General features: G+C 51.6%; 2 protein-coding genes across 17 annotated transcripts in view; one reads left to right on the top strand and one right to left on the bottom strand.

The window, feature by feature from the left end:
• SMYD4 (SET and MYND domain containing 4) overlaps window positions 1–6747 on the top strand; it is a 50093-nt gene extending 43346 nt beyond the window's left edge. For 5 of the 10 annotated variants that reach the window (XM_009431555.5, XM_063798167.1, XM_063798166.1 and 2 more), the window contains 4 exons: window positions 1740–1875; window positions 2725–2841; window positions 3043–3166; window positions 4760–6747. In XM_009431555.5, the coding sequence (XP_009429830.4) occupies window positions 1740–1875; window positions 2725–2841; window positions 3043–3166; window positions 4760–5006 (624 nt within the window). In that variant the 3' untranslated portion in view covers window positions 5007–6747. Of the gene's footprint in view, window positions 1–1626; window positions 1647–1739; window positions 1876–2677; window positions 2842–3042; window positions 3167–4759 lie in introns of those variants that run through there. The other 5 variants (XR_010152747.1, XR_010152745.1, XR_010152748.1 and 2 more) reach the window with 3 other exon arrangements.
• Window positions 6748–8721: 1974 nt separating this feature from the next.
• On the bottom strand, window positions 8722–24653 carry SERPINF1 (serpin family F member 1). Of its 7 annotated transcripts, none has more exons than XM_009431553.5 (9): window positions 24445–24566; window positions 21823–21917; window positions 19548–19639; window positions 16489–16687; window positions 15288–15443; window positions 14383–14586; window positions 11096–11238; window positions 9545–9755; window positions 8722–9100 (listed from the first exon to the last, which is right to left on the bottom strand). In XM_009431553.5, the coding sequence occupies exons 3-9, from the start codon at window positions 19629–19631 to the stop codon at window positions 8841–8843; spliced, it is 1257 nt and encodes a 418-aa protein (XP_009429828.3). In that variant the 5' UTR covers window positions 19632–19639; window positions 21823–21917; window positions 24445–24566; the 3' UTR covers window positions 8722–8840. The 7 variants fall into 7 exon arrangements, with proteins under 7 accessions (XP_009429828.3, XP_054525904.1, XP_001155004.3 ...); XM_054669929.2 differs by lacking the exon at window positions 24445–24566 and adding an exon at window positions 23659–23758; XM_001155004.6 differs by lacking the exon at window positions 21823–21917 and having other exon boundaries at window positions 24445–24653.
• Between the last annotated feature and the right edge of the window lie 2332 nt (window positions 24654–26985).

The following is a 26985-nucleotide window of genomic DNA, read 5'->3' as shown; positions in this document are numbered from 1 at the left end:
AGGATAAGAGCACATGCCACTCAAACAGCAGCCTGGGCAGAGATGTTACTGTGTTTCATTGACCTGAGAACTGTGGCTGGAGGAAAATTAGACATAGTTTTCCTCCAGCCATTTGGGCCAGAGGAAGGAGCCATATGTGAGCCACATGCCACACCCTCAGCTGTAGGGCAGGGGCCATGGGACTGAGGGTGAGAGGGATCCTCATGAGAAACTGGGTTGGGTTGCTGTTGCCAAATGAGAAAATAGATATCGGCCTTTGAAACACAGCAGATGTCCACCTCGGAGGTTTCCCCTCTGCCACAGGTGCCGTATTCTTCTTAGGGGAGTCATGAGTGAAAGGCAGAGCTGGTTGCGTTAGAAAGCTAAACTTGGAGACCCAAGGTCAAATGTAGGACGATCACACCTAGTACCTTTTTCTATTAGTTTTTTTTTCTTTTTTTTTTTCTTTTTTTTTTTTTTCTTTTTTTGAGATGGGGTCTTGCCCTATCACCCAGGCTGAAGTGAGTGCAGTGGCACGATCTCTGCTTACCACAGCCTCAACCTCCCAGACTCAAGCAATTCTCCTGCCTCAGCCTCCCCAGTAGCTGGGATTACAGGCATGCACCACCATGCCCAGTTAATCTTTGTATTTTTAGTAGAGACGAGTTGGCCATGTTCTCCATGTTGGCCAGGCTGGTCTCGATCTCCTGGCCTCAAGCGACCTACCTGCCTCGACCACCCAAAGCGCTGGGATTACAGGCGTGAGCCACCACGCCCAGCCTTTCTACTGGTTTTCTTTTTTTTTGTGAGACGGAGTCTCTCTCATGTCACCCAGGCTGGAGTGCAGTGGTGCAATCTCGGCTCACTGCAAGCTCCACCTCCCGGGTTCACGCCATTCTCCTGCCTCAGCCTCCCGAGTAGGTGGGACTACAGGCGCCCGCCACCACCATGCCCGGCTAATTTTTTGTATTTTTAGTAGAGACAGGGTCTCACCGTGTTAGCCAGGATGGTCTCGATCTCCTGACCTCACGATCCACCCGCCTCGCCCTCCCAAAGTGCTGGGATTACAGGCGTGAGCCACCGCACCTGGCCTTGTATTGGTTTTCTGAGGAGTTTTTCATAACTACTAGAAATGTTTGTCATCAAGGCCGGGCACGGTGGCTCACGCCTGTAATCTCAGCACTTTGGGAGGCTGAGGCGGGCGGATCATGAGGTCAGGAGATCGAGACCATCCTGGCTTACACGGTGAAACCCTGTCTCTACTAAAAAAAAAAAACCACACACAAAAATTTAGCCGGGCATGGTGGTGGGCACCTGTAGTCCCAGCTACTCAGGAGACTGAGGCAGGAGAATGGTGTGAACCCGGGAGGCGGAGCTTGGAGTGAGCCGAGATCGCACCACTGCACCCCAGCCTGGGCGACAGAGCAAGACTCAAAAAAAAGCAATGTTTGTCATCTAAAGTCCTAGCCCCAAAAAGCGACGAGAGGGGCTATAGGAGTGGAAAGACATTGTGCACTGTACCAGTTCTGTTCCAAAAATGAAATCTCAGGTGGGATCAGCTACTGCTGATACACTTCATTAGAATTGCCGCCATTGCCACCATCAAACCAAATTCACTCAGACTTTCGTCACGATGTATTGTTACAGGAGTCTCTTTCCCCCATGAGGTAAGAAACTATGGAGCAGTCCTGTAATGTAAGCACAGGCGGTGTTGATAACCGACCCTGGCATTGGAATAAAGAGAAAACTGACTTCCACAGGGAGATGATGTGCTGCGCTGTGGCAGCAGATCTTGTGCAGAATCCGCCGTCAGCAGGGACCACCTGGTCTCTCGGTTACAGGACCTTCAGCAGCAGGTCAGAGTGGCCCAGAAGCTTCTCAGAGATGGTGAACTAGGTGAGACTGGCTCCCTGCTTTGGTCCTCCAGCCCCTTCCCTTTTATTTGTTCTGATACCGTTTTGGACTCAGGGATACTCAGTACTGATGGGAGAATTGGATGTAATTATCCCCATGCCAGCCACAAGATGGCTATATAGGCCAGTGAGTCCAAACCCTGACCAGCTTTGTTGCTGTGGGGCCCTTGAAAAGGGGCCAGGTGATTTCAGCTGTTGTTTTCTTCTGCATCTGATTGCTAAGTTGAAGTACCCCTGCCAACTAATGGGTCATCGCTGACATCTGTGAGCTGTGCGCAGTTCCAGAAGTTGAGTGTCATTTATTTTAATTCCAGGGCCTAGTGATGTAACTTCCTAGAAGGGCGGTTTTTCCCTCCTCAGAGCTAGTCTCTGCTAGAGAGCAGTGGGGCGTGAGCCCAGCTGATAGGAGTGTCTTGCTTTTGTCAGAGACTTGCGGAGCTCCCCATTGCCCTTGAAAACCGTGCCTTAGAGCTTGACGTCATGGGATTTTTATTTACCCTGCTTTATGAAAGTTGACCTTTAGCTTAGATTTCAGGGTCAAGAGAAATCATGGCCGTACGTGGAAGGTAGAGTTGGTGGAGTTGGGAAGTTAATGTTGAAAATACAGGGTAAATGTGGGGAGGCCTCCCCTAGCGCCTTTCTCCACTGACAGAGAAAACAGAAGAAAACAGCAGCTTTATTGGAACAGACATTGTGCGTTGGTGACAACCCAGGGAGGCCAGGGGGAATTTCCACATTCAGCCCAGCTGATTCAGAGGATTTGAGACCTGGATTCTCATTCCTAGGACTGGGCTTCTGTCTATAGTGAGACGTCTTTCCTCTGCATTGACAGAGCGAGCCGTTCAGCGGCTGTCGGGGTGCCAGCGTGACGCCGAGAGCTTCCTGTGGGCAGAGCACGCCGTGGTGGGAGAGATCGCAGATGGCCTGGCCCGGGCCTTTGCTGCCTTAGGTACAGCATGAGCCTTCACGTTCTGCGTCGGGAACAGTCTGCTGTGGGCGCTTCGCTGTGGCCCCGGCCTTGTCTGCCTGGTTACCCCCCGCTCTGTAAACTGAGGCTGCTCCCCCTCTCATTCCATTTCCTCCCCCTGAAAATATGCATCCACAGTTGACAGTGGTTCTTTTCTGGAACAAGATTTTTCTCTTCTCACAGGAGACTGGCAAAAGTCAGCCACCCATCTACAGAGGAGTCTCTGCGTGGTGGAGGTTCGCCACGGGCCGTCCAGTGTTGAAATGGGCCATGAGCTCTTCAAATTGGCCCAGATCTTTTTCAACGGGTGAGTCCCTTTCCCACTTCACAGAGCACACACTGTTCCTTTCCTAGGCTCTTCTGGGTATTACTTTTTTTCTATGGTGTTTTTAAAAGCATGTTGAAACTTCTTTATTTCCTCTTTAGGAGAGATCTTTGTCTTCTGTTTTGCTAACAAACATAATGCTTTAGAATTTCCTCCTGGGAGGCGGAGCTTGCAGTGAGCCAAGATCGCGCCACTGCACTGTAGCCTGGGTGACAGAGCGAGACTCCATCTCAAAAAAAAAAAAAGAATTTCCTCCTGGGAGATACGGGGAAAGCTTTTAGATCTCAAGTGAGTTTCCCAGAGAGAACTTGGCCAGGCAGCCCCACCCACCCTCCAGTATAGCGCTCCTTCTGGTTGTTCTCTGGTTCGTCACAGCCCCTTTGGCTGTCTCATTCCCAGCACTCTCAGCTTCAGGCTCTCTGCCTTCTCCCTACTCTGCATCCTCTTCCTTTTAAAGCATTTGCTTGAACCAGGGCTGATTTTACCCCCAGACAACATGTGGCACTGCCTGGAGACTTTTTTTTTTTTTTTTTTTTGAGAAGGGTTCTTGCTGTCTTGCCCAGGCTGGAGTACAGTGGCTCGGTCACAGCTCACTGCTTCCTGCAACTCCTGGGCTCAAGCGATCTCTGGAGACATTTTGGATTGTCATGACTTGGAAGGGGGGTGCTGCTGGCATCTATTCGAAAGAGGCCAGAGGTGCTGCTAAGCATCCTCCGGGGTACAGGACAGTGCCCCCACCACCAGCCCCAGCAAAGAAGGAGCCAGCAACAGTGTCAATAGTGTCAGGGTCGAGAAACCCTGCTTTTTTGCTGCTGTTGTTTGTTTTTTGTTTTAAATCCCCTGTTCTACTTTGAAGGTTAAAAGGAAAGAACAGCACGCTGATGAGCTGATGCCAAATCCACTTTTGCTACTGAGACCATTTAGGGCCCAATTTCAGGATTTCCGGGTGGAACCTCCAAGCCTGGTAAAGCTGCCCTTGGTGTATGTGGCTATGAGAAAGTGCTTAAAGCTTCAACCTAAGGCTGTGCTGAGTGGGCCTGGTACCCAAGACATAGAGACATTCTGTTTGGTCAGAGAGAGAGAAAAGGGCTGCAGAGTTAGGTCAGAGGTCAGCCCTAAGATGGTTACCCTAAAATGAAAACTGCTATGTAAACCTGTGGTGAATACCAGATGAAAACTTTGAGGCCGGGTGTGGTGGCTCACGCCTGTAATCCAGCTGCCCAGGAAGTTGAGGCAGGAGAATCACTTGAACCCGGGAGGTGGAGGTTGCAGTGAGCCGAGGTCGCACCACTACCTGGGCGACAAGAGTGAAACTCTGTCTCAAAAAAAAAAAAAAAAAGCTTTGAGATTTGCCTCGTGTTCTCAGGATCCTGGCGTCTATACTGTCTTTTATAACTGTTTTCTCACACTCTTGTTTTGCAGCGTGTTTGTGACAGTGTCTTACTTACTGTTCTAGATTGTAGGATCCTTGATGACAGAAATGACCTTACATTCTTCACGGTGTGTGAGTAGGCCCTCAATGAACATTTGCCTCACAAATCAGTGAACTAACTCCTCTTACCTCCCTTGGCCCAGGTTTGCAGTACCCGAAGCCCTGAGCACAATACAGAAAGCTGAGGAGGTTCTGTCGCTGCACTGTGGCCCATGGGACGATGAAATCCAGGAGCTCCAGAAGATGAAATCCTGTTTGTTGGACTTACCACCCACCCCTGTAGGGCCTGCAGTGCAGGGTCCCAGGAGGATTTTGACCCACAGAAAAGGAGCCCATGGAACACAAGTTAAAGAGGTTTTGCTGGCCAGGTGCGGTGCCTCACGCCTGTAATCCCAGCACTTTGGGAGGCTAAGGTGGGCGGATCACCTGATGTCAGGAGTTCAAGACCAGCCTGGCCAACATGGTGAAACCCCATCTTTACTAAAAATACAAAAAACTAGCCGGGCGTGGTGGTGGGCGCCTGTAATCCCAGCTACTTGGGAGGCTGAGGCAGGAGAATCTCTTGAACCCAGGAGGCGGAGGTTGTGGTGAGCCGAGATCGCTCCACTGCACTCCAGCCCAGGTGACAGTGTGAGACTCCATCTCAAAAAAAAAAATAAGAGGCCGGGTGCGGTGGCTCAAGCCTGTAATCCCAGCACTTTGGGAGGCCGAGGCAGGCAGATCACGAGGTCAGGAGATCGAGACCATCCTGGCTAACATGGTGAAACCCCGTCTCTACTAAAAATACAAAAAAATTAGCCGGGCGTGGTGGCGGACACCTGTAGTCACAGCTACTCGGGAGGCTGAGGCAGGAGAATGGCGTGAACCCGGGAGGAAGAGCTTGCAGTGAGCCGAGATCGCACCACTGCACTCCAGCCTGGGCGACAGAGCCAGACTCCATCTCAAAGAAAAAAAATATATATTAAGAGGTTCTGCTGCTGGATGTGGGTTCTGTGGGTCGGGTGTGGGTTCTGTGGGTCGGGTGTGGGTTCTGCGGGTCGGGTGTGGGTTCTGCGGGTCGGGTGTGGGTTCTGCAGACCGGGTGCGGATTCTGTGTAGGTTCTGTAGGCCCAGTGTAGAGGCTCACACCTGTAATCCCAGTACTGTGAGTTGGCCAGTGCGGAGGCTCACGCCTGTAATCCCAGTACTTTGAGACGCTGAGGTGGGAGGATCACTTGAGCCCAGGAGTTCAAAACCAGCCTGGGCAATATAGTGAGACCGTATCGCTACAAAAAAGTTTTTTTAGTTCACCGAGCATGGTGGCACATGCCTGTAGTCCCACCTACTCGAGAAGCTCAGATAGGGTCACCTGAGCCTGGTAGGCTGAGGCTGCAGTGAGCCAAGATCGCACTACTGCACTCCAGCCTGGGTGACAGAGTAAGACCCTGTCTCAACAAAAAAATAACAGGTTCTGTTGCTGCTGAGCTTTCGTCAGGAAGATAAAGACTTTCCCAACAGTCCGAAGCCTAGGATATGAGGGCTGAGGAGGACTCAAACCGTTGCAGTCAGAGAGACACCTATTTTGGTGAATATTTTTTGAAATAGTTAAGTGGCCTCCAATACAAACTCCCAGTTCCCAGAAAAGACTTAAAACTAGTATCTGGAGATTCCAAGTCCTTTAAAAGGATTTTAGCTGATCTGCAGGCATCTGGATGTTAGCCTGGGGTTTTGGCTGGATTTCGCCTCGCTCAATGATGATAGTCTTTCCCTGGAACATTCCTGTGGTTTTAGTAGTAATGAGATGTGTGCACCACTCCAGTGGGAACTGAAACTCTTAGTAGTTACATTGTAATTAAAAAATAATTATAAAACAAGAAATCAGCAAGCCTGCTTACCTCCAGAGACATACCGTTCCACTTACAGTATCTAGCTTCCTCGACTCCTTTGTTAAAATCGTGGAGTATGAACTGTGACCAGAGAAGTAAATATGGAGCCGTTTTATTGAGCAGTTTCCTCCAGGGATGACGGCTGTCAGTGTGTTTCCTGCCAGTTTTCCAGTCCTTACTCTCTGCCCTTCATTCTGTACTCTTGGCAGAGTCAGTAACCAACCACTAATAAAATCAAAGTTGTAGTAAAGACTTTATAACACATATGCCTCCTTCTGAGTTGTTGGGTTTGTTTTGTTTTGTTTTGTTTTTTGAGATGGAGTTTCACTCTTGTTGCCCAGGCTGGAGCGCAATGGCGCGATCTTGGCTTACAGCAACCTCCGCCTTCCGGGTTCAAGTGATTCTCCTGCTTCAGCCTCCCGAGTAGCTGGGATTACAGGCGCCCGCCACCACGCCTGGCTAATTTTGTATTTTTAGTAGAGACGGGATTTCACTATGTTGGTCAGGTTGGTATCAAACTCCCGGCCTCAGGTGATTTGGCCTCCCAAAGTGCTGGGATTACAGGCGTGAGCCCGGCCCTTTTTTTTTTTTTTTTTTTTTTCTTTTTTTCTTTTTCTTAAGACAGAGTCTCCCTCTGTCACCAAGGCTGGAGTACAGTGGCACAGACTTGGCTCACCGCAACCTCTGCCTCCCAGGTTCAAGCGATTCTCCTGCCTCAGCCTCCCGAGAAGCTGGGATTACAGGCATGCGCCAGTACGCCCGGCTAATTTTGTATTTTTAGTAAAGACGGGATTTCTCCGTGTTGGCCAGGCTGGTCTTGAGCTCCCGACCTCAGGTGATCCGCCCGCTTCGGCCTCCCACAGTGCCGGGATGACAGGCGTGAGCCACCGCGCCCGGCCCTGAGTTCTATTTGTTGTCAAGCCTGAAAAGAGACTCCTTTTCTCCACCAGACCTCTCGAAACTGGCGAGTAGAATACAGACAGTATGAGAACTGGAGGCTGCAGGGGATTCTAACAATGCTGAGGGTATGGACGTTGCTGTTTGTGGTTCAGATTTAAGAGACAGAAGGCAGAAGGTAGGGATGATGGCTGCCTTCCACCAGGATGTGTAGCGACAGCCCAGACCCTGTTCCAGTCAGAAGGTTACGGGATTCTCTAGGTCGGAACCCTGGTTGCTGTGTTACCACTGGTGACCAAGTAGTTCAGGTGCATTCGTGGAAAAGAATGCCAGATCCACGCTGCTTTTGAAAGCTTGCCTACCCTCACCATGCCCAAGTGCCCATTGGTTGCCATTGCATTATGATCAGGAAATCAGTAGCCCCAGAGATACCTGGCAATAGCTTTTTGAGAATCTGGAATACAGTTAGCACTCAAACATTTGTAGAATGAAGGGCAGTAGAATTATCATTTCTCCTCCTGTCTAATAACTGTGACAAGGGAGTGGCCGGTGACTTTTTTTGGTAGAGCTTTTTCAAGAAAAAGTTTAGTCCTACGGACAGTTCGGTAGTTATTCTACTTCAGACACTGGGCATGTTTCATGTTCTTCAAAAAGCCCAGTTATACTTTGGTTTTTTGTTGTTTGAGACGGAGTTTTGCTCTTATTGCCTAGACTGGAGTGCAGTGGCGTGATCTCGGCTCACTGCAACCTCCGCCTCCCGGGTTCAAGTGATTCTCCTGCCTCCGCCTCCCGAGTAGCTGGGACTACAGGCATGCACCACCACACCCTGCTAATTTTGTATTTTTAGTACAGATGGGGTTTCTCCATGTTGGTCAGGCTGGTCTCAAACTCCTGACCTCAGGTGATCCGCCCGCCTCGGCCTCCCAAAGTGCTGGGATTACAGGTGTGAGCCACCGCACCCGGCTGTACTTTGTAAAATAGGCATACCTCCTTCCAAAGAATATGTTCAGAATCTTTACGTATCGGGTCCATTTCCTTAAGTTACAAATGGCCTCTCCTATCTGTCCATGTGTTGCTTACGAGCATGCTTCCCTGATTATGGGGGCAGGAAATGGCCTCCCGGGAGGATCGCTGATCCTAGTACAGAAACACCCCCAGAGCAGAGCAGCTGTCCGTGCATTATCCACCACAGCTAACTAAGAGTTCTTATAAACGGTGACTTCCTGCAGTGTTTAGATAAAACCAGGCTAGAAGTAGAGGACCACCAAATTCCTAAAGAGCTGTTTCTCTTCATATGATATTTCGCATAGCTCAAAATAGGAGGAGGAACGAAGTAACAGAAGTTAGGGATAAAGCTCTTTTATTTTATGCATTGAAACCTTACAGGGGCAGCCTTCGTGTCCTGTGGAATCTGCTGTCCCTCGGGTTTTCTTCTAGGGTATTGGAATATTAAACTGGGGTATTAGGTGCCCCTGGGGTCCAGAATCTTGCCAATGAAGAGAAGGGCCCCTGTGTCTGTGTCCCTCAGTACGAAGATGAAAGGCTGGTTAAGGTGATAGTCCAGCGGGAAGGTGAGGTGGGCAGGCTGCAGCCCTGGGCTGGGGGTGGTTCCCGCCCCATCCTCGTTCCACTCGAAGCCAGCCCGGTGTTCCACCTGAGTCAGCTTGATGGGTTTGCCTGTGATCTTGCTAAAGTCTGGTGAATCAAACAAGGATTGCAGCTCTGTAGAGATGGAGAGAGATTTCCGTTAAAACCCTGCCTTCCCCAACACCCCAACCAAGGGATCCCTTTGCAAGCAAGCTGGGATGGCGCAGCACTGTTGACTTTCTCTGAGGCCTGAAGAGGTCTGAGCTGACCGAGGGTGGAGTGACTTGCCCAGGAGCACTTAGCAAGTTAGGTCAAGATGAGAAAACAGGTCAGACAGACTCGTCTTGAGAGGCAGTGTTGTGAGCGCCTGTTAGGGAGGTCTGCTCCTGAGGCTGAGGAATGAGTCTGATGAGAGAAGGCAGTTCAGCCTTCCCTTCTGGCACGATGAGGATTAAGGACTTATCCACGGCCCCCCTACAAGCCCGTGGAGCCCTTGCGTTCTGCTTAGCACAGTGGAAGGCCCAAAGACCCTGCCCCACCCCACCCACCCACCAAGAGCAAAAGGGTCTTCAGACATACTCATCTCCTGCAGGGACTTGGTGACTTCGCCTTCGTAACTCAGCTTCAGCTTGGGGACGGTCAGGACCGCCTGCACGGTCTTCAGTTCTCGGTCTATGTCATGAATGAACTCAGAGGTGAGGCTCTCCTCTATCAAGGTCAAATTCTGGGTCACTTTCAGGGGCAGGAAGAAGATGATACTCGTGCTTCCGGTCAAGGGCAGCTGGGCAATCTGAGACAAGTGAGAAAGCACGTGGTTAGTCCTTCAGAGCCCAAAAGCCGGGGACAGACACAGCCAGGAGCTGCCTTCCCTCTCCCGTGGCGGGGCCCTGGTCTCGTCCTTCATCCAGCCCCTCATCTATTTAACAATTCCCCTTCCAGGTTATAGCTTTCTGGCAGTGAGCCATCTCCTGAGGTTTCTTCAGAAAGGATGCTGTTGGCCTTTCTTATCTTGGCCTAACACCAACTGAAGTTGTCTGCTGAAAGAATGTTCTCCTGTGGTTTAAGGAGCTAGAATTGAATTTCAGGTCTTTATTTTCTCCCAAAGTCCATCGGCCAACATTTACCGCTCATTTGTTAAATAGAGAGCACTGGACTAAGACAGGGAGAACCGGGGATAGGAATACCAAAGGGGCCGTAAGAGGGCTTGGAGACTTCACCCCATCCACCCACCAAGAGCAAAAGCCTCCTTTGAACAGAGGCTCTTAACCTAAGGTCCATGGAACAGATGGTGTCAGGGATCCCAAGAGTCTCCGAAATCGTTGACAGAAACGTGTGCGCACACCTGGCGGTGCTCCCCCGGGTTTGAGGCACTGTCGTCAGATTCCCAGAGAGATCCGTGTGATAGCCATGGCCCAAGAAAGGTTAACAGTTACAGACTTAGAACTAAAAGAAGTCAGGTACACTGAAAGCCTTAGAATGCCAACAATTGGCCGAGCGTGGTGGCTCATGCCTGGAATCCCTGTGTTTTGGGAGACCGAGGCAGGCGGATCACCTGAGTTTGGGAGTTCGAGACCAGCCTGACCAACATGGAGAAACCCCGTCTGTACAAAATTAGCCAGGCATGGTGGCACACGCCTGTAATCCCAGCTACTCAGGAGGCTGAGGCAAGAGAATCGCTTTAACCCAGCGGGGCGGAGGTCGTGATGAGCCGAGATCGTGCCACTGCACTCCAGCCTGGCCGACAGAGCGAGACTCTGTCTCCAAAAAAAAAAAAAAAAAAAGATGCCAACGATTTGGAGTTTGTCATTATTTTTCAAAGTTTGGCTTTAAATTCTAGAAATAGGAGTCTCAAGAAAGAGAACAAACGTGGGTGCCCAATCTGAGGGCCCATTTCCTATTACCTTATTCGTCCTTACAACAAACCCTGGGAGGGTAAGTGTTGGTAACGATCCCCTGCCCCATCTTAAGAGGAGGAAAGCTCAGAGATGTTATTAACCTGCTCAGAGTCACACAGCAGGCGAAATGTAGACAGCTGTCGGATCTCAAAGGTCCTTTTATTCCCACTACCCTGTTTTGCTTCTCTATCCTCTCCCTCCACCCACCCTCCACCCTGCCCCTATCCCTACAGACCTTGCAGCTGAGATCTGAATCCAAGCCATAGCGTAAAACAGCCTTAGGGTCCGACATCATGGGGACCCTCACTGTCCTCTCTTCATCCAAGTGGAAATCCTCGAGGGAAGTCTTTCTGGAGTCAAACTTTGTTACCCACTGCCCTGGAAAGAAATGAATGACATAGTCTGAGCCCCAGGAGACCAGAAAGACAGTGGCGCCATGCTGTGTCCCCAGAGCACGTTGTTGAAAATTGCCCAACTCAAGGGAGCTTAGCTGTCAGGGGCTATGAGGCCTCAGGGAATAGGCCTATCTCAGTGTGTGTGGCTTGGAGCCTACAGTTATTTCCAGGACCCCGAGTACCCTTCACCAGCAAACTCCGATGCCAAGATGTTGATTTGGTTGATTAGACTCTCTAGATTGTACACGTTCTGTGATAGCCTGCAGGAAAAGTAAAGTGGTAGCCAGGCGTGGTGACTCACACCTGGAATCCCAGCATATTGGGAGGCCGGGGTGGGTGGATCACTTGAGGTCAGAAGTTTGAGACCAGCCTGGCCAACATGACAAAACGCTGTCTGTCCTAAAAATACAAAAATGGACGGGCACAGTGACTCATGCCTGTAGTCCCAGCACTTCGGGAGGCCAAGGTGGGCAGATCACTTGAGGTCAGGAGTTTGAGACCAGCGTGGCCAAGATGGCAAAACCCCGTCTCTACTAAAAATACAAAAATGGCCGGGTGTGGTGCCTCACACCTGTAATCTCAGCACTTTGGGAGGCCAAGGCTGGTGGATCATCTGAGGTCAGGAGTTCGAGACCAGCCTGGCCAACATGGTGAAACCCTGTCTCTACTAAAAATACAAAAACTAGCCGGGTGCAGTGGTGGTTGTCTGTAATCCTAGCTACTCGGGAGGCAGAGACAGGAGAATCACTTGAACCTGGGAGCCAGAGGTTGCAGTGAGCTGAGATCACACCACAGCACTCCAGCCTAGGCAAAAAGAGCGAAACTCCATCTCAAAAACGAAAGAAAAGTAAACTGGTGTGCACTCCTACAGCAGTGTCTCTTGGAGACAGTCAAAGAAGGTCTGAGCTGGGAAGGACCTCTGAGGTCCTCTGGATTACGTCCTCTTGTAGCTGAAAACAGGCCAAAGCCAAAGAGGTGAAGTAACTGGCTGACGCTCTGGAAGCCAGCTGATGGCCGAGCCCCTTTAGTTTAATGTGAGCTATAATATCCTGGACCCAGAGCTGTTCCTTCACTCACTAGAGATCCGTGCTTGAAGTAGGAAGCCGTTCGGATTTTCTCCAAACTCGGGGGCCACTCTTGCTGGTGCCTCAGATGGTTACAAAGTGTTTTAAGGGAGAGTTTGCCCAACCCCTCCCCCTACCCCAGGCTACCGCACAAGGCCTTATCTGAAAAGGGCTGGCCCCACACTAGGCCTGTGGAACAAGCTCCAAACACATCACCACAGCCTAGAAGGATGTCGTTGGCCACCTGCCATGTCTTGGGTACAGAAATAGAGCTGTTAGAAAACTTGGAGACAACATAAAAAGGTGTCTATGAAGTAGGTATATTATCCTCATGTTAAAGGTGAGAACGTAGGCCCAGAAAAGTTATGAAATGTGTGCAGAGTTCCTCAGCTAGTACAGGCAGAGCTGGGATTTAAACCTTGTCTGATTTGGCCAGCGCAGTGGCTCACGCCTGTAATCCCAGCACTGTGGGAGGCCGAGGCAGGCGGATCATCTGAGCTCAGGAGTTTTCGAGAACAGCCTGGCCAGCATGGTGAAACCCCATCTCTACTGAAAATACAAAAATTAGCTGGGTGTGGTGGCGGGCGCCTGTAATCCCAACTACTCGGGAGGCTGAGGCAGGAGAAGCACTTGAACCTGGGAGGTGGGGAGGCTGTAGTGAGCCAAGATGGCACCACTGCACTCCAGCCTGGGCAACAGAATGAGACTCCATCTTAAATAAATAAATAATCTTGTCTGATTCAAAAGCTGGGAAAGCCCCAAACAGACCCAGTGTTCATTCTTCCTCCCTCTCTGCTCGTCTGTCTCCACAAGTCTCTCTATAGACATTCACGCCTTGCCTTGGATTTGATGACAAGCAGATAAGCTTCAGGCAAGCACAGTTCCCAGATCCTCCCCCAGCTGTGACCCAGACTCCATGCTGGGCAAGGTCTTTGACACCTCCCTTTCCAAGCCCCCTCTGATGTCTGCCATCCATCCTTGGTCAAACAAGAAGTGGAAAGTTGGTAATCCCAGCATTTTGGGAGGCCGAGGTGGGAGGATCACTTCAGCTCAGGAGTTCGAGACCAGCCTCGGCATCATAGTGACAACCTGTCTCTTAATTTAAAAATAAATGTAGAAGGGCCGGGCGCGGTGGCTCACGCCTGTAATCCCAGCACTTTGGGAGGCTGAGGCGGGTGGATCACGAGGTCAGGAGATCGGGACCACGGTGAAACCCCGTCTCTACTAAAAATACAAAAAATTAGTAGGGCGCAGTGGTGGGCGCCTGTAGTCCCAGCTACTCGGGAGGTCGAGGCAGGAGAATGGTGTGAACCTGGAAGGCAGAGCTTGCAGTGAGCCGAGATCGCGCCACTGCACTCCAGCCTGGGTGACAGAGCAAGACTCTGTCTCAAAAAATAAATAAATAAATGTAAAAGGGCCGGGCGCGGTGGCTCACGCCTGTAATCCCAGCTACTCGGGAGGTCGAGGCAGGAGAATGGTGTGAACCTGGAAGGCAGAGCTTGCAGTGAGCCGAGATCGCGCCACTGCACTCCAGCCTGGGTGACAGAGCAAGACTCTGTCTCAAAAAATAAATAAATAAATGTAAAAGGGCCGGGCGCAGTGGCTCATGCCTGTAATCCCAGCACTTTGGGAGGCCAAGGTGGGAGGATTACTTGAGCCCAGGAGTTCGAGACCAGCCTGGGCATCATGGCAACACCCTGTCTCTTAATTTAAAAATAAAAAGGGCTGGGCGTGGTGGCTGAAGCTTGTAATCCTAGCACTTTGGGAGGCTGAGGCGGGCAGACCACCTGAGCTCAGGAGTTCGAGACCAGCCTGGCCAACATGGTGAAACCCCATCTCTATTAAATATAAAAAATTAGCCGGGAGTGGTGGTACATCCCTGTAATCCCAGCTACTCGGGAGGCTGAGGCACAAGAATTGCTTGAACCTGGGAGGCGGAGGTTGCATTGAGCTGAGATCGCACCACTGCACTCCAGTTAGGGCTACAGAGTAAGACTCCATCAAATTAATTAATTAGTTAAAATACAGTAAAATAAATGAAAAGGAATTGGAGACGCGCTCACCCTTGAAGTGCGCCACACCGAGAAGGAGAATGCTGATCTCATCGGGAATTTCCTTTGTGGACCTGGCGAGCTTCCCTTTCATCTGCGCCTGCACCCAGTTGTTGATCTCCTGCAGGTCCAAGCGAGGGTTGCCCGTCAGGACTCTGGGCCTGGTCCCATATGACTTTTCCAGAGGTGCCACAAAGCTGGATTTTATGCGCAGCTCTGAGAAGAGGCGGAGCAGAGGTTAGCGTATGAGACTCAACGACAAGCATCCCGTCTTTGAGAGCCTGCCAGGCTCGGGTTCTGGTTTACCGCTCAGCAGGCCCTGACTTCCCAGCCAGCATCTTCCTGTGACTTGCCAGGACTTCTGCTGGCATCCCCAGGCACTGGCCAGGGGGGCAGCAGATTCCCCACATCGCGCCACTGCCCTCCCTGCCCCTCCCACCGTCTGCTGCAGCCCACTTCCTCTTTCTGAGCCTCTTTGGGCTCACGGGCCCTTCCTCCACACCAGTGCCAGGCCAGGCCTGAGCACACATGATCTATTGTTTAGAAACGGGCCGAGCGCGGTGGCTCACACCTGTAATCCCAGCACTTTGGGAGGCCGAGGCAGGCAGAACACCAGGTCAGGAGATCGAGACCATCCTGGCAAACACAGTGAAACCCCATCTCTGCTAAAAATACAAAAAAGATTAGCCGGGCGCCTGCAGTCCCAGCTACTCGGGAGGCTGAGGCAGGAGGATGGTGTGAACCCGGGAGGCGGAGCTTGCAGTGAGCCAAGATCGCGCCACTGCACTCCAGCCTGGGCGACACAGCGAGACTCCGTCTCAAAAAAAAAAAAAAAAAAAAAAAAAGACCCCCCCCCCCCCAGCCTGCAGCATGAAGCCCACATGCCTCAGGCAGCTTGGGCTGCAAAGGCGACTCACTCTTCTCAAAGACGATCCGGGAGGCACTCTTGAGGTTCTTCTGGGGGGCAGTGACCGTGTCAAGGAGCTCCTTGTAGGTACCATGGATGTCTGGGCTGCTGATCAAGTCATAGTAGAGAGCCCGGTGAATGATGGATTCTGTTCGCTGCTCCGCTCCTGCCAGAGACAAGGATGTGGACGTTGATAACTGCACACCAGGGCCCCAAATCAAGCCCCCTCCCGGAACACAGACACTATACTCATCTTTTTTTGTCTGCTGAGAGCCCAAGTAGGCTGATCTTCAAGACAATCTAGGTGGCCAAGGAATTTTCATCCTTAGAGATTTTCCTGAAGTAGGTTAAAGGCATCAGGCCTGGAAGGTGGGAGTGAGGGAGTGAGAGGTACCAGTCCCTGTACTTCTCCCATCATAGCCCTTAAGATTATTCTGGCCAGGCGCGGTGGCTCACGCCTGTAATCCCAGCACTTTGGGAGGCCAAGGCGGGTGGATTGCTTGAGCCCGGGAGTTTGAGACCAGCCTAGGCAACATGGTGAAACCCCGTGTCTACTAAAAATACAAAAATTAGCTGGGCATGATGACAGGTGCCTGTAATCCCAGCTACTCTGGAGGCTGAGGCAGGAGAATTCCTTGAACCCGGGAGGCAGAGGTTGCGGTGAGCTGAGATCGCACCACTGCACTCCAGCCTTGGCGACAAAGCGAGACTCCGTCTCAGAAAGAAAAAAAAAAAAAAAAAGACTATTCTGTAGTGAGCTGGTATTAGTTCCCCTGTGAACCCAGCTGTGTCCTTGGTGAGGGCAAGCCCACACCTGCTTGTTTGCAGTTACATCCCAGGAACCTAGGCTAGCACCGGCTTGGTTAAGGAATGCAAGAATGTGCCTTGAAGTCACTGTGTCAATAAGCGAACCCTGAGGCCAAGCGCCATGTCAGTGGTGCCCAGCCCCTTTCGGGGAGCTGGGGAATTGTGTGCGTGCAGCCCCTGAGCTCCCGCCTGCACTGCTGGGGCCCCCCAGGCCGAGGAGCTGGGGAATCGTGTGTGTGCAGCCCCTGAGCTCCTGCTTACACAGCTGGGACCCCCAGGCCAGGCCCCTGGTGCTACTTCACCCCTCCCTGAGCTGAAATGTCAATAAACTCAGCCACATTTACGCAGAGGCCACAGGGGGCCTCTCCAGGTCTGCCTGGGGCTTCCTGCATCTGAGCACTCACCCAGCGAGAGGGCCGAGAGGGCCGTGGCCACACTGAGAGGAGACAGGAGCACGTTGGTCGTGGGGCTCATGCTGGATCGCACCCGGTACAGGTCATAGCCGAAGTTGGAGACAGCCGCTGCCAGCTTGTTCACGGGGACTTTGAAGAAAGGATCTTCCTCCTCCACCAGCGCCCCTGTGCTGTCGGGGTCTGGGGAGCCCTGGCAGGAGACAGGAAGTCTTGGGTTTGAGTTCAGGGACTCGCAGAGATGCACAGGGACTGACTGTCTCCTCATGGCTTTGTGTAGGGTGGTGGTTCTGGCCCCTTGGGGCTGTCCTTCCTAATTTTTCTGTGTTTGGCCTAAAACGGGAATGAGTTTTATTCCCTGATCACGCATGAGCTCTCTGCGGAGAGACAGCGCAGAAGAGAGATTAGCTGTTTTTTTTTATTTGAGACAGAGTCTTACTGTGTCACCCAGGCTAGAGTTCAGTGGCGCTATCTCAGCTCACTGCAACCTCCACCTCCCCGGTTCAAGCGATTTTCCTGCCTTAGCCTCCCAATTGGCTGGGATTACAGGCATGCGCCACTGCGCCTGGCCTCATGGCCAGGTTTAAACACTTGTGACCTATAAGCCGAAACCTATGACCCACTTTTTTTTTTTTTTTTTTGAGACGGAGTCTCGCTCTGTCGCCCAGGCTGGAGTACAGTGGCGTGATCTCTGCTCACTGCAAGCTCCACCTCCCAGGTTCACGCCATTCTCCTGCCTCAGCCTCCCGAGTAGCTGGGACTACAGGCACCCACCACCATGCCTGGGTAATTTTTTATATTTTTAGTAGAGACGGGGTTTCACCGTGTTAGCCAGGATGGTCTCGATCTCCTGACCTTGTGATCCACCCGCCTCGGTCTACCAAAGTGCTGGGATTACAGGCGTGAGCCACTGCGCCCGGCCCCATGACCCACTTTTTAAAAACCGTCAGCTGAGTGGCTCACACCTATAATCCCAGCACTTTGGGAGGCTAAGGTGGGTGAATCACTTGAGGTCAGGAGTTCGAGACCATCCTGGGCAACATGGTGAAACCCGTCTCTACTAAAAATACAAAAAAATTAACGGGGCATGGTGGCGCATGCCTGTAATCCCAGCTACTCGGGAGGCTGAGGCACGAGATTCACTTGAACCCAGGAGGCAGAGGTTGCAGTGAGCTGAGATAATGCCACTGTACTCCAGCCTGGGTGACAGAGACCCTGTCTCAAAAAATAAATAAGTAAATAAAAATAAATATAAATGTAAAAATTGGGAGCCAGGTGCAGTGGCTTATGCCTATAATCCCAGCACTTTGGCAGGCCGAGGAAGATGGATCACTTGAGCTCAGGAGTTTCAGACCAACCTGAGCAACATGGTGAGGCCCCATCTCTACTAAAAATACCCAAAAAATTAGCTGGGCGTGGTGGCACATGCCTGTGGTCCCAGCTATTTGGGAGGCTGAGGCATGAGAATTGGTTGAACTCAGGAGGCCAAGATTGCAGTGAGCCAAGATCACACCACCGTACTCCAGCGTGGGTGATGGAGTGAGACTCTGTCTCTAAAAAAAGAAAGTTAAAAAAAAGAACTCAGTTTTTCTTTTTTTTTTTTTTTTTTTTTTTTTTGAGACGGAGTCTCGCTCTGTCGCCCAGGCTGGAGTGCAGTGGTGCGAGCTCAGCTCACTGCAACCTCTGTCTCCCAGGTTCACGCCATTCTCCTGCCTCAGCCTCCCGAGTAGCTGGGACTACAGGCGCCCCCCACCACACCCAGCTAATTTTTTGTATTTTTAGTAGAGACGGGGTTTCACCGTGTTAGCCAGGATGGTCTCGATCTCCTGACCTCATGATCCACCCACCTCGGCCTCCCAAAGTGCTGGGATTACAGGCGTGAGCCACCGCGCCCGGCCCCTCACTGCAGTCTTAATCTCCTGGGCTCAAGTGAGCCTCCCACCTCAGCTTCCCAAGTAGGTAGTACCACAAGCACTTGCCACCACGCCTGGTAATTTTTGCTTTTTTGTAGAGACGGGGGTCTCACTATGTTGCCCATGCTTGTCTCAAACTCCTGGATTCAAGGGATCGTCCTGCTCCGCCTCCCACACTGCTGGGATTACAGGCGTGAGCCACCGCACCCGGCAGAACTGAGTTTTTATTTCCACCCATTGCCAGCCCCTGTCGAGTAGGTGTTTGGTAGATGAGAAATAAATGAGTGGCCACATGGCCCTGTAGAATGGGTGTTTTTATCCCATTTCATAGGCAAGGAAGCAAAGACTGAGGTAAGGGTTATCTAGGGTCACAAAGCTAGGAGGAGGGAGACGCAGAATTCATACTCTGACCTCACGAAAGTCCAGGGCTCTCGCCAAGATGCCCAGCTGCTCTTGTCCCTCAAGGGTGGGCCTCCGCCAACACTCACCCCATAACACTCATATGGCCCAGGCTTCCCTCCATGTGCCTGTATCTGCCTTGGGAACCCAGCTGCGCCCTTTCTGGGCAGGAGAGAGGTCACTCCATACCCTCACTCCCTGCCACAGCCTGGTCAGTATCCAAACAAATGTCGGGGAACATGACCTGCTCAGTGGAGCCCCCACTAGGAAGACAAGGTAATGAGAAAAGATCCTGGCCAGGTGCGGTGGCTCACACCTGTCATCCCGGCACTTTGGGAGGCCGAGGCAGGAGAATCACTTGAGGTCGGGAGTTCGAGACCAGCCTGACCAACATGGAGAAACCCCGTCTCTACTAAAAATACAAAATGAGCCGGGCTTGGTGGTGCATGCCTGTAATCCCAGCTGCTTGGGAAGCTGAGGCAGGAGAATTGCCCTGGACTTGTTAAAAGTGCTTCAGATTTTTACTCTTTTGGGATCTTATTCTTGTCCCTGCTCCATCCCCTGAAAGGCAAGGCAAGACATTTTCTCTCTGTTTTGCTGCTGGAGAAACTCCAGCCCTAGAGAAATAAAGGCCCAAGCCTGGCCTGGAATCTGGGTCCGGGTTCCCTGTCCTGTTTCCCGTGCTGCCTGCCAAGGAGGGGCTGGGAATGCTGACCACGCTCTCCCCGCCTGCCTACTGACCTCCTCCGGGGGGCTGGCAGGGTTCTGGCAGCTGCTGTGCCCGAGGAGGGCTCCAATGCAGAGGAGTAGCACCAGGGCCTGCATCCTGGGGCCTGCAAGAAAAGAACGAGGCAGCAAGCCGCTCTCCCCCCACACTGCACTGCCCCCGCTACCCCTTCCTGGCCACCCCAGCCAGGACCCAGGGGTTGGGCAGGGCTAGTCACTTTCCCCCACCCCCTGCAGCGACCACCCCTCACCCCTCCAGGCCCCCAGAAGTGGACCCTCAGCTTGATGGCCCATCCCTCCCAGCAAGGTTCTCCCGCCCCTCCCCCTGCCTCAGGGCCCACAGTCATACCATAAGCTTGTGCTTTTGTTCCACTGTCTGCATCAGGGGACCCTCCTTTAAGCCTAAAGCTTTTATTTATTTATTTATTTATTTATTTATATTTTATTTTTTGAAACAGAATCTGGCTCTGTCGCCCAGGCTGGAGTACAGTGGAGCGATCTTGGCTCACTGCAACCTCCGCCTCCTGGGTTCAAGCGATTCTCCCGCCTCAGCCTCCCAAGTAGCTGGAATTACAGGCACCTGCCACCATGCCCGGCTAATTTTTTGTATTTTTAATAGCGATGGGGTTTCACCACGTTCATCAGGCTTGTCTCAAACTCCTGACCTCAGGCTATCCACCCGCTTCAGCCTCCCAAAGTGCTAGGGTTATAGGCGTGAGCCATTACACCTGGCCCCTGAACCAATAGCTTTTAAAGATCCAGAGCAGTGGGGCCCCAGCCCCAGCAGGGCTTCTCCACGTGGAGTATGGCCCAGCACAAGTGTATGCTAAGGCTTTGTCCTGGAGGCAGCTGACCCACTCCGGTGATAAGACTTTGGGCAACCCCTCCCAGGAGAATGGGGCAGAACCCAGGTCTCCTCCATGGAATCACCGGATACCAAGCATAGAGGCACCCAGTCCGGCACCTGCTGTCCCTCCAAATTCTCAAGCTGTCTTTGGACTTCTGTGGCCTCACAAGGCAGCTCATTCCCTTCTCCCACAGTTCCCTTTCAAGAGCTCTCCCTCCCATGGTTAGGAGTGCAGGGCCTAGGGTCAGAGAGCCTGGGTTCACATTTCAATTCTGTGGTTTTTTTTTTGTTTTTTTTTTGGGAGACAAGATCTTGCTGTGCTGCCCAGGCTGGAGTGTAGTGGCTATTCACTACACAACCATAGCACTCCACAGCCTGGAACTCCTGACCTCATGTGATCCTCCTGCCTCAGCCTCGTGAGTAGCTGGGACTGCAGGCGCATGCCATCACACATGGTCTCAGTGCTGTGTCTTAGTAGCTCTTTAAATCACCATTTTTTCTCTTGTAAAATGGAAATAAAATAACCTACTATTAAAATAAAACAACTACCGAGCACAGTGGCTCATGCCTGTAATCCCAGCACTTTGGGAGGCTGAGGCAGGCGGAGAGCCTGAGGTCAGGAGTTCGAGACCAGCCTGGCCAACATGGTGAAACCCCATCTATACTAAAAATACAAAAAGTTAGCCAGGCGTGGTGGCAGGCCCCTGTAATCCCAGTTACTCAGGAGGCTGAGGCAGGAGAATCACTTGAACCCGGGAGGCAGAGGTTGCAGTGAGCCGATTATGCCACTGCACTCCAGCCTGGGCAACAGAGCAAGACTTAGTCTCAAAAATAAATAAATAAATAAATAAAATAAAATAAATTAGCCAGGCATGGTGACACACACTTGTAGTCCCAGCTACTTGGAGGGCTAAGGCTGGAGAATCGCTTGAACTTGGGAGGTGGAGGTTGCAGTGAGCCAATATCGCACCACTGCACTCCAGCCTGGGCAACAAGAGTGAAAACTCCATCTCAAAAAAAAAAAAAAAAAAAAAAGGCCAGGCACAGTGGCTCACACCTGTAATCCCAGCACTTTGAGAGGCCAAGGTGGGTAGATCACCTGAGGTCAGGAGTTTGAGACCATCCTGGCCAACATGGAGAAACCCCATCTCTACTAAAAATACAAAAATTAGCCGGGTGTGGTGGCGCATGCCTGTAATCCCAGCTACTTGGGAGGCTAAGGCAGGAGAATCACTTGAATCCAGGAGGTGGAGGTTGCAGTGAGCTGAGATCGCGCCACTGCACTCCAGGCTGGGCAACAGAGCAAGACTCCATTTCAAAAAAAAAAAAAAGGAAAAAAAATGTAGAATCTGAACAGCGTCGTCTCCCCTGCCCTGGCCCCCTACACATCATCCTTCATTATCCGTTTATATACACAAACATCCACCCACACAGCACACGCACTTTTTGACTTCCCAGGACAAAGTGGATCAGAGTACGTTGTGTGATTGTTGGCTCTCGTCCTTCAAATTAAATCAGATAATCCACTGGACAATATCCTGAGGCATGAAAGGAGATTGCCTTTGAGTTTACTCAGCTTAAGGCAGGACGGGCAGCAGGAAGCAGCCTGGTTTTCTTTCTAAACCCCGCCTCGAGCCGCAGACCTCCGCGTTCCCAGCCAGCTGCTCTTGCACGTGGCTGCCCTGACGTGCAGGGAGAAAACTTTCGTGTAGACAACAGGAAAAGCTTTCTGCAGCACAAGACAGAGGCCTCACCACCATCCAGGCCTACAGCTGGTCTCCACCCGGCTGGGGCCAGCCCCACCCAGCTGCCAGGAGCCTGCCTCCCCTGAGCCTCTGCAGACTGGTTTATTAGAGACCAAAAATTCAGTGAGGTACACAGGAGGCAAGGCTAGAAGAGAAGTTGTTAGTTCTAGTTCCTCTGGCCCAAGTAAGAAATTGAGGGAGGAGACAGGCTCATCCCGGCATAGTTTTTTTTGTTTTTGAGACAGAGTTTCACTCTTGTCGCCCAGGCTAAAGTGCAGTGGCGCGATCTCAGCTCAGTGCAACTTCCACCTCCCGGGTTCAAGCAATTCTCCTGCCTCAGTCTCCTGAGTAGCTGGGATTACAGGTGCCCGCCACCACACCTGGTTAATTTTTATGTTTTAGTAGAGATGGGGTTTCACCGTGTTGGCCAGGCTGGCCTGGAATCCTGATCTCAGGTGATCCACCAGCATCCCATAGTGCCAGGAGTACAGGCGTGAGCCACCATCCCTGGCCATTATCCTGGCATAGTATTTAAGGAAACTAAAGTCACAATTCAAATGGACTTGAAGGAGCGACTTTAGTCTTGGTCCCTACAGAATCTAAGCCCAAACCCCAGATCAGGTGGTAGATGATTGTTCCAATGTGGGAAGGCTGAGGTGAGGTGAGGGAGCCTGGCAGGGAAGGGACATGGGTCCAAAGGTGGCCCCGAGCTAGACACAGGGACCCGGAGTATTAACAAGTCTGAATCCTCCACTTCAAGCCATCTGGATAAGGGAAGAGGAGACATGATTGAAAACCCTACAAGGGCAGTGAGAGGGCAAGCGTGGGGGTCTGCATGGACGCCCCTCAGCACACACGCAATACCCTGTCCACAGTGGTTGCTCGTGGGCTGAGCAGGCGACCGCTGGCTGGCTGCAGCCACAGACAATGATGCCATCCTGTCCAAAGGGCAGTATCCAAGCCCCGCTCTCGTCCTAGCAGGCGGGGGAGGGCTCAGGGAGAGGTAGATACCCTCCCTGCTGGGCCAAGGTCAGGCCTTATTTTCTGACAATTGCCCACATCAAGAAACACAGAAGCTTTTGTGATCTTGCCTCCACGTTAGGCGGATCAACTCAAGCCAATACATGTGTTTCAGATTAAGCCCAGTTAGGAGACAAACACCCTCCACTGCCACCTCCCCCTCTTCCCAGAACCGCACAGCCTTCAGCCACATGGCAGTGGGCCTCGGAGATAGCATGGGGAAGGGCACCTCCCCCTCCCCTGGCTCTCCGGAGGGGATTGAGGGGTCCTCTGTGGCCCACCCATGGTGACCCAGCCCCAAACAATGTTTCCTGAAGCTTTAGAAGCTGAATGAGTCAGCCCAGGGTGCCGTGGAGTTGCACTTCCCCACACCCCAGAAGCAGCAGCCCCAAGAATAGGACTCCCTGCCCCCCAACCCCACGGAACCTGGGGGCTAACGTCGGGTTAGCTAACGCCGGGTGGGGGGCCTAGGCTGGACAGGGGCGGGGTTTCTGGGAATCCTGCTGAGACCTACCCCTCCTGGTGGCTTGGCAGGCAGCAGAAAGGGTGCATCTCGGACGGCCCTTGTCTCCAGCACTGGCAGCTGGGCCCCCATGCCCTATACACCTGCCGGCCTAAATAGTGGTCATTGTTTGCCAGAGGCCACAACCTCATTGGTCTCCCAGCCTTGACTCATGTAGCCAAAGAGAGTGGGTGGGGGCTGGCTAGAAGGACCCAGCTGTCCTCCATCCCAGCCTTCAGCCAGGGCGCCGAGGCCAGCAGTTTGGTGGTGCTGGGAAATTGCCTTAACAGTCAGCACCAGCTGATTTTGAAAAAGTAGCAGGGAGCCGAGGGAGCAGGGGCCAGGGCTGGGCTGCAGGGCGGCCGCCTTCCTGACTGCCTTTGGTGGAAGCAGCTCCCGTGAGCCTCCTTGCCTCGGGCTCCAGTCTTGGGGTGCTGCTCAGACCCGACCCAGCAGCTTAGCTCCCCTTTCCTCCCCACGACCGCCCCTCCGCTGTTTCCCACTCACTTCATTCAAAAGCCTTTCCAGCCTCTTCCGTCGGTGCAGTGGGATTTGGGGATCACTGGGTCCTGGCCTTCGGCCTTGTCCCCCCAGCTCCCTCTCCCCCCAGCTCCCTCTGCCCTCTCTCATCCACTCACCCTTGTGCCCAAATTGCAGGGGCTGCTGTCTCCGCATTTCCTCTCCCTTGCACCCCTCTTTTCTGCTCCCTGGAGTGCCCCTGCCTCTCCCCTGTCCCCCCAGCCCAGGGGAGCCTCTCCCGTCGTCCCTGGCATCAGAGCAGCCAGGGAGCTGCTTTACCTGTGGATACGCTGCAGCTCCACACCCAGCCTAGTCCCTCTAAGCCTGCACACTGAGGGGGCTCCAGCCAGCACAGAGCTTTTTTTGCTGCCTTCTAATCCAGCGTCCAGCAGGCTTCAGATTACAGCTACTCCTTTCTTAAAGCGACCTGCACTCAATTTGGATTCTGTGATTGCATCACTGTCTCGTGTTAACTTTAACCCACTGCTGCACCACCATCCATTACGCCTAAGGCGCACACATTTGCACACCTTCCTCTTCCTTTAGATTTTCCTTCAGGGGCCGGGCGCAGGGGCTAACGCCTGTAATCCAGCACTTTGGGAGACTGAGGCAGGTGCATCACCTGAGGTCAGGAGTTCAAGACCAGCCTGGCCAACGTGGTGAAACCCCATCTCACCTAAAAATGCAAACAAAGCTGGGCGCAGTGGCTCACGCTTGTTATCCCAGCACTTTGGGAGACCGAGGCAGGGGGATCACCTGAGGTCAGGAGTTCGAGACCAGCCTAGCCAACACGGTGAAACCCCATCTCTACTAAAAATACAAACAAAATTACCCAGGTGTGTTGGCGCGCACCTGTAGTCCCAGCTACTTGGGAGTCTGAGGCAGGAGAATCACTTAAACCTGGGAGGCGGAGGTTGCAGTGAGCTGAGATCACACCACTGCACTCCATCCTGGGCGACAGAGCGAGACTCCGTCTCAAAAACAGAAAAAAGAAAAAAAGATAGAAAAATGTCTCAATATAGTGACAACCTTATATTTCTGCCTCAGTTCTTTCCCATCACCATAACCACCATCTTGAATTTGATTTTTATTATTTTCATACATTTCTTTTTACTTTTACCATGTAAGTTTTTGTCCCTAAGTGATACATAGTATCAGTTTGCATGTTCTTAAACCTCAGGTCAACGTATCACACTGTTCTTTTTTTTTTTTTTTCCAATGGAGACTCACTCTGTCACCCAGGCTGGAGTGCAGTGGTGCAATCTCGGCTCACTGCAACCTCCGCTTCCCGGGTTCAAGAGGTTCTCCTGCCTCACCCTGCTGAGTAGTTGGGACTATAGGTGTGCACGAGCATGCCCGGCTAATTTTTGTATTTTTAGTAGAGACAGGGTTTCACCACATTGGTCACGCTTGTCTCAAACTCCTGACCTCAGGTGATCCCGCCCCCCTCAGCCTCCCAAAGTGCTGGGATTACAGGCGTGAGCCACCGTGCCCGGCCATTGTCTTTTCATTTTTATGGCAGGGGTGTCCAATCTTTTGGCTCCCCTGAGACACATTGGAAGAAGAATTGTCTTGGGCCCCACGTAAAATATGCTAACATTAATGATACCTAATGAGCTAAAAAAACAAAAAACAAAACAAAACAAAATCTCAAAAAAAATCTCATAATGTTTTAGGAAAGTTTACGAATTTGTGTTGGGCTGCAGTCAAAGCTTTTCTGGGCCACATGCAGCCTGTGGGTCATGGGTTACACAAGCTTGTTTTAAAACAAGTTTTTAATTTTAACACCAACATTTTCAATCTTTTCTTTTATAATTTGTGCTTCTTTTGGTATCTTTTTTAAAAAATCTCTTCTTCCCCAAGATCACAAAGGGATTCATCTATACTTTCTTCTAAAACGTTTACAATTTTAGGCCGGGTGTGGTGGCTCATGCCTGTAATCCTAACTATCGGGAGGCTGAGGTGGGTGGATCACCTGAGGTCAGGAGTTTGAGACCATCCTGGCCAACATGGTGAAACCCTGTCTCTACTAAAAAAAATAAAAATAATAAAATATTTACAGTTTTGTCTATTGCATATGTGTTTGTATTAGCTTTTGTTTTTTTTTTTGTTTGTTTGTTTTGTTTTGTTTTGTTTGAGATGGAACCTTGCTCTGTGGCCCAGGCTGGAGTACAGTGGCACAATCTCGGCTCACTGCAACCTCTGCCTCCCAGGTTCAAGCGATTCTCCTGCCTCAGCCTCCTGAGTAGCTGGGATTACAGGAGCACGCCACCACGCCCGGCTAATTTTTGTTTTTGTTTTTGTTTTTGTTTTTGTGTTTTGGTACAGACAGGGTTTCACCATATTGGCCAGGCTGGTCTTGAACTCCTGACCTTAGGTGATCACCTGCCTCGGCCTCCCAAAGTGCTGGGATTACAGGGGTGAGCCACCATACCTGGCCTGTATTTGCTTTTTAAAGCAGAATACTATTTCCAAAAGGATACAAAAAAGAGATGAAAAACACTGCATCCCAAGACTAGAATGCAGTGACTGGAAATCAGAATGAGAGGAAGGCTTTTCACTGGGTGCTTTTTGTTGCTTTTGAGTTGTGAACCACGTGAACAAAATACCTATTCACAAATAAGCAAATCATTTAAATAAGTCCTTAGTAAAGTTTCTGGGCCAGGTGTGGTGACTCATGCCTATAATCCCAGCACACTTGAGCCCAGGAGTTGGAGACCGGCCTGGGCCACGTGGTGAAAAATGCTTGCCTCTATAAAAAATAATAATAAATAAAAATCTTAAAATCATAAATTATACAGAAGAGTTCTCTTTTGTCCG

Source organism: Pan troglodytes, chromosome 19 (assembly GCF_028858775.2).
Source record: "Pan troglodytes isolate AG18354 chromosome 19, NHGRI_mPanTro3-v2.0_pri, whole genome shotgun sequence".
NCBI classification, from domain to species: Eukaryota; Metazoa; Chordata; class Mammalia; order Primates; family Hominidae; genus Pan; species Pan troglodytes.
This window is presented reverse-complemented; position numbering and strand designations above follow the sequence as displayed.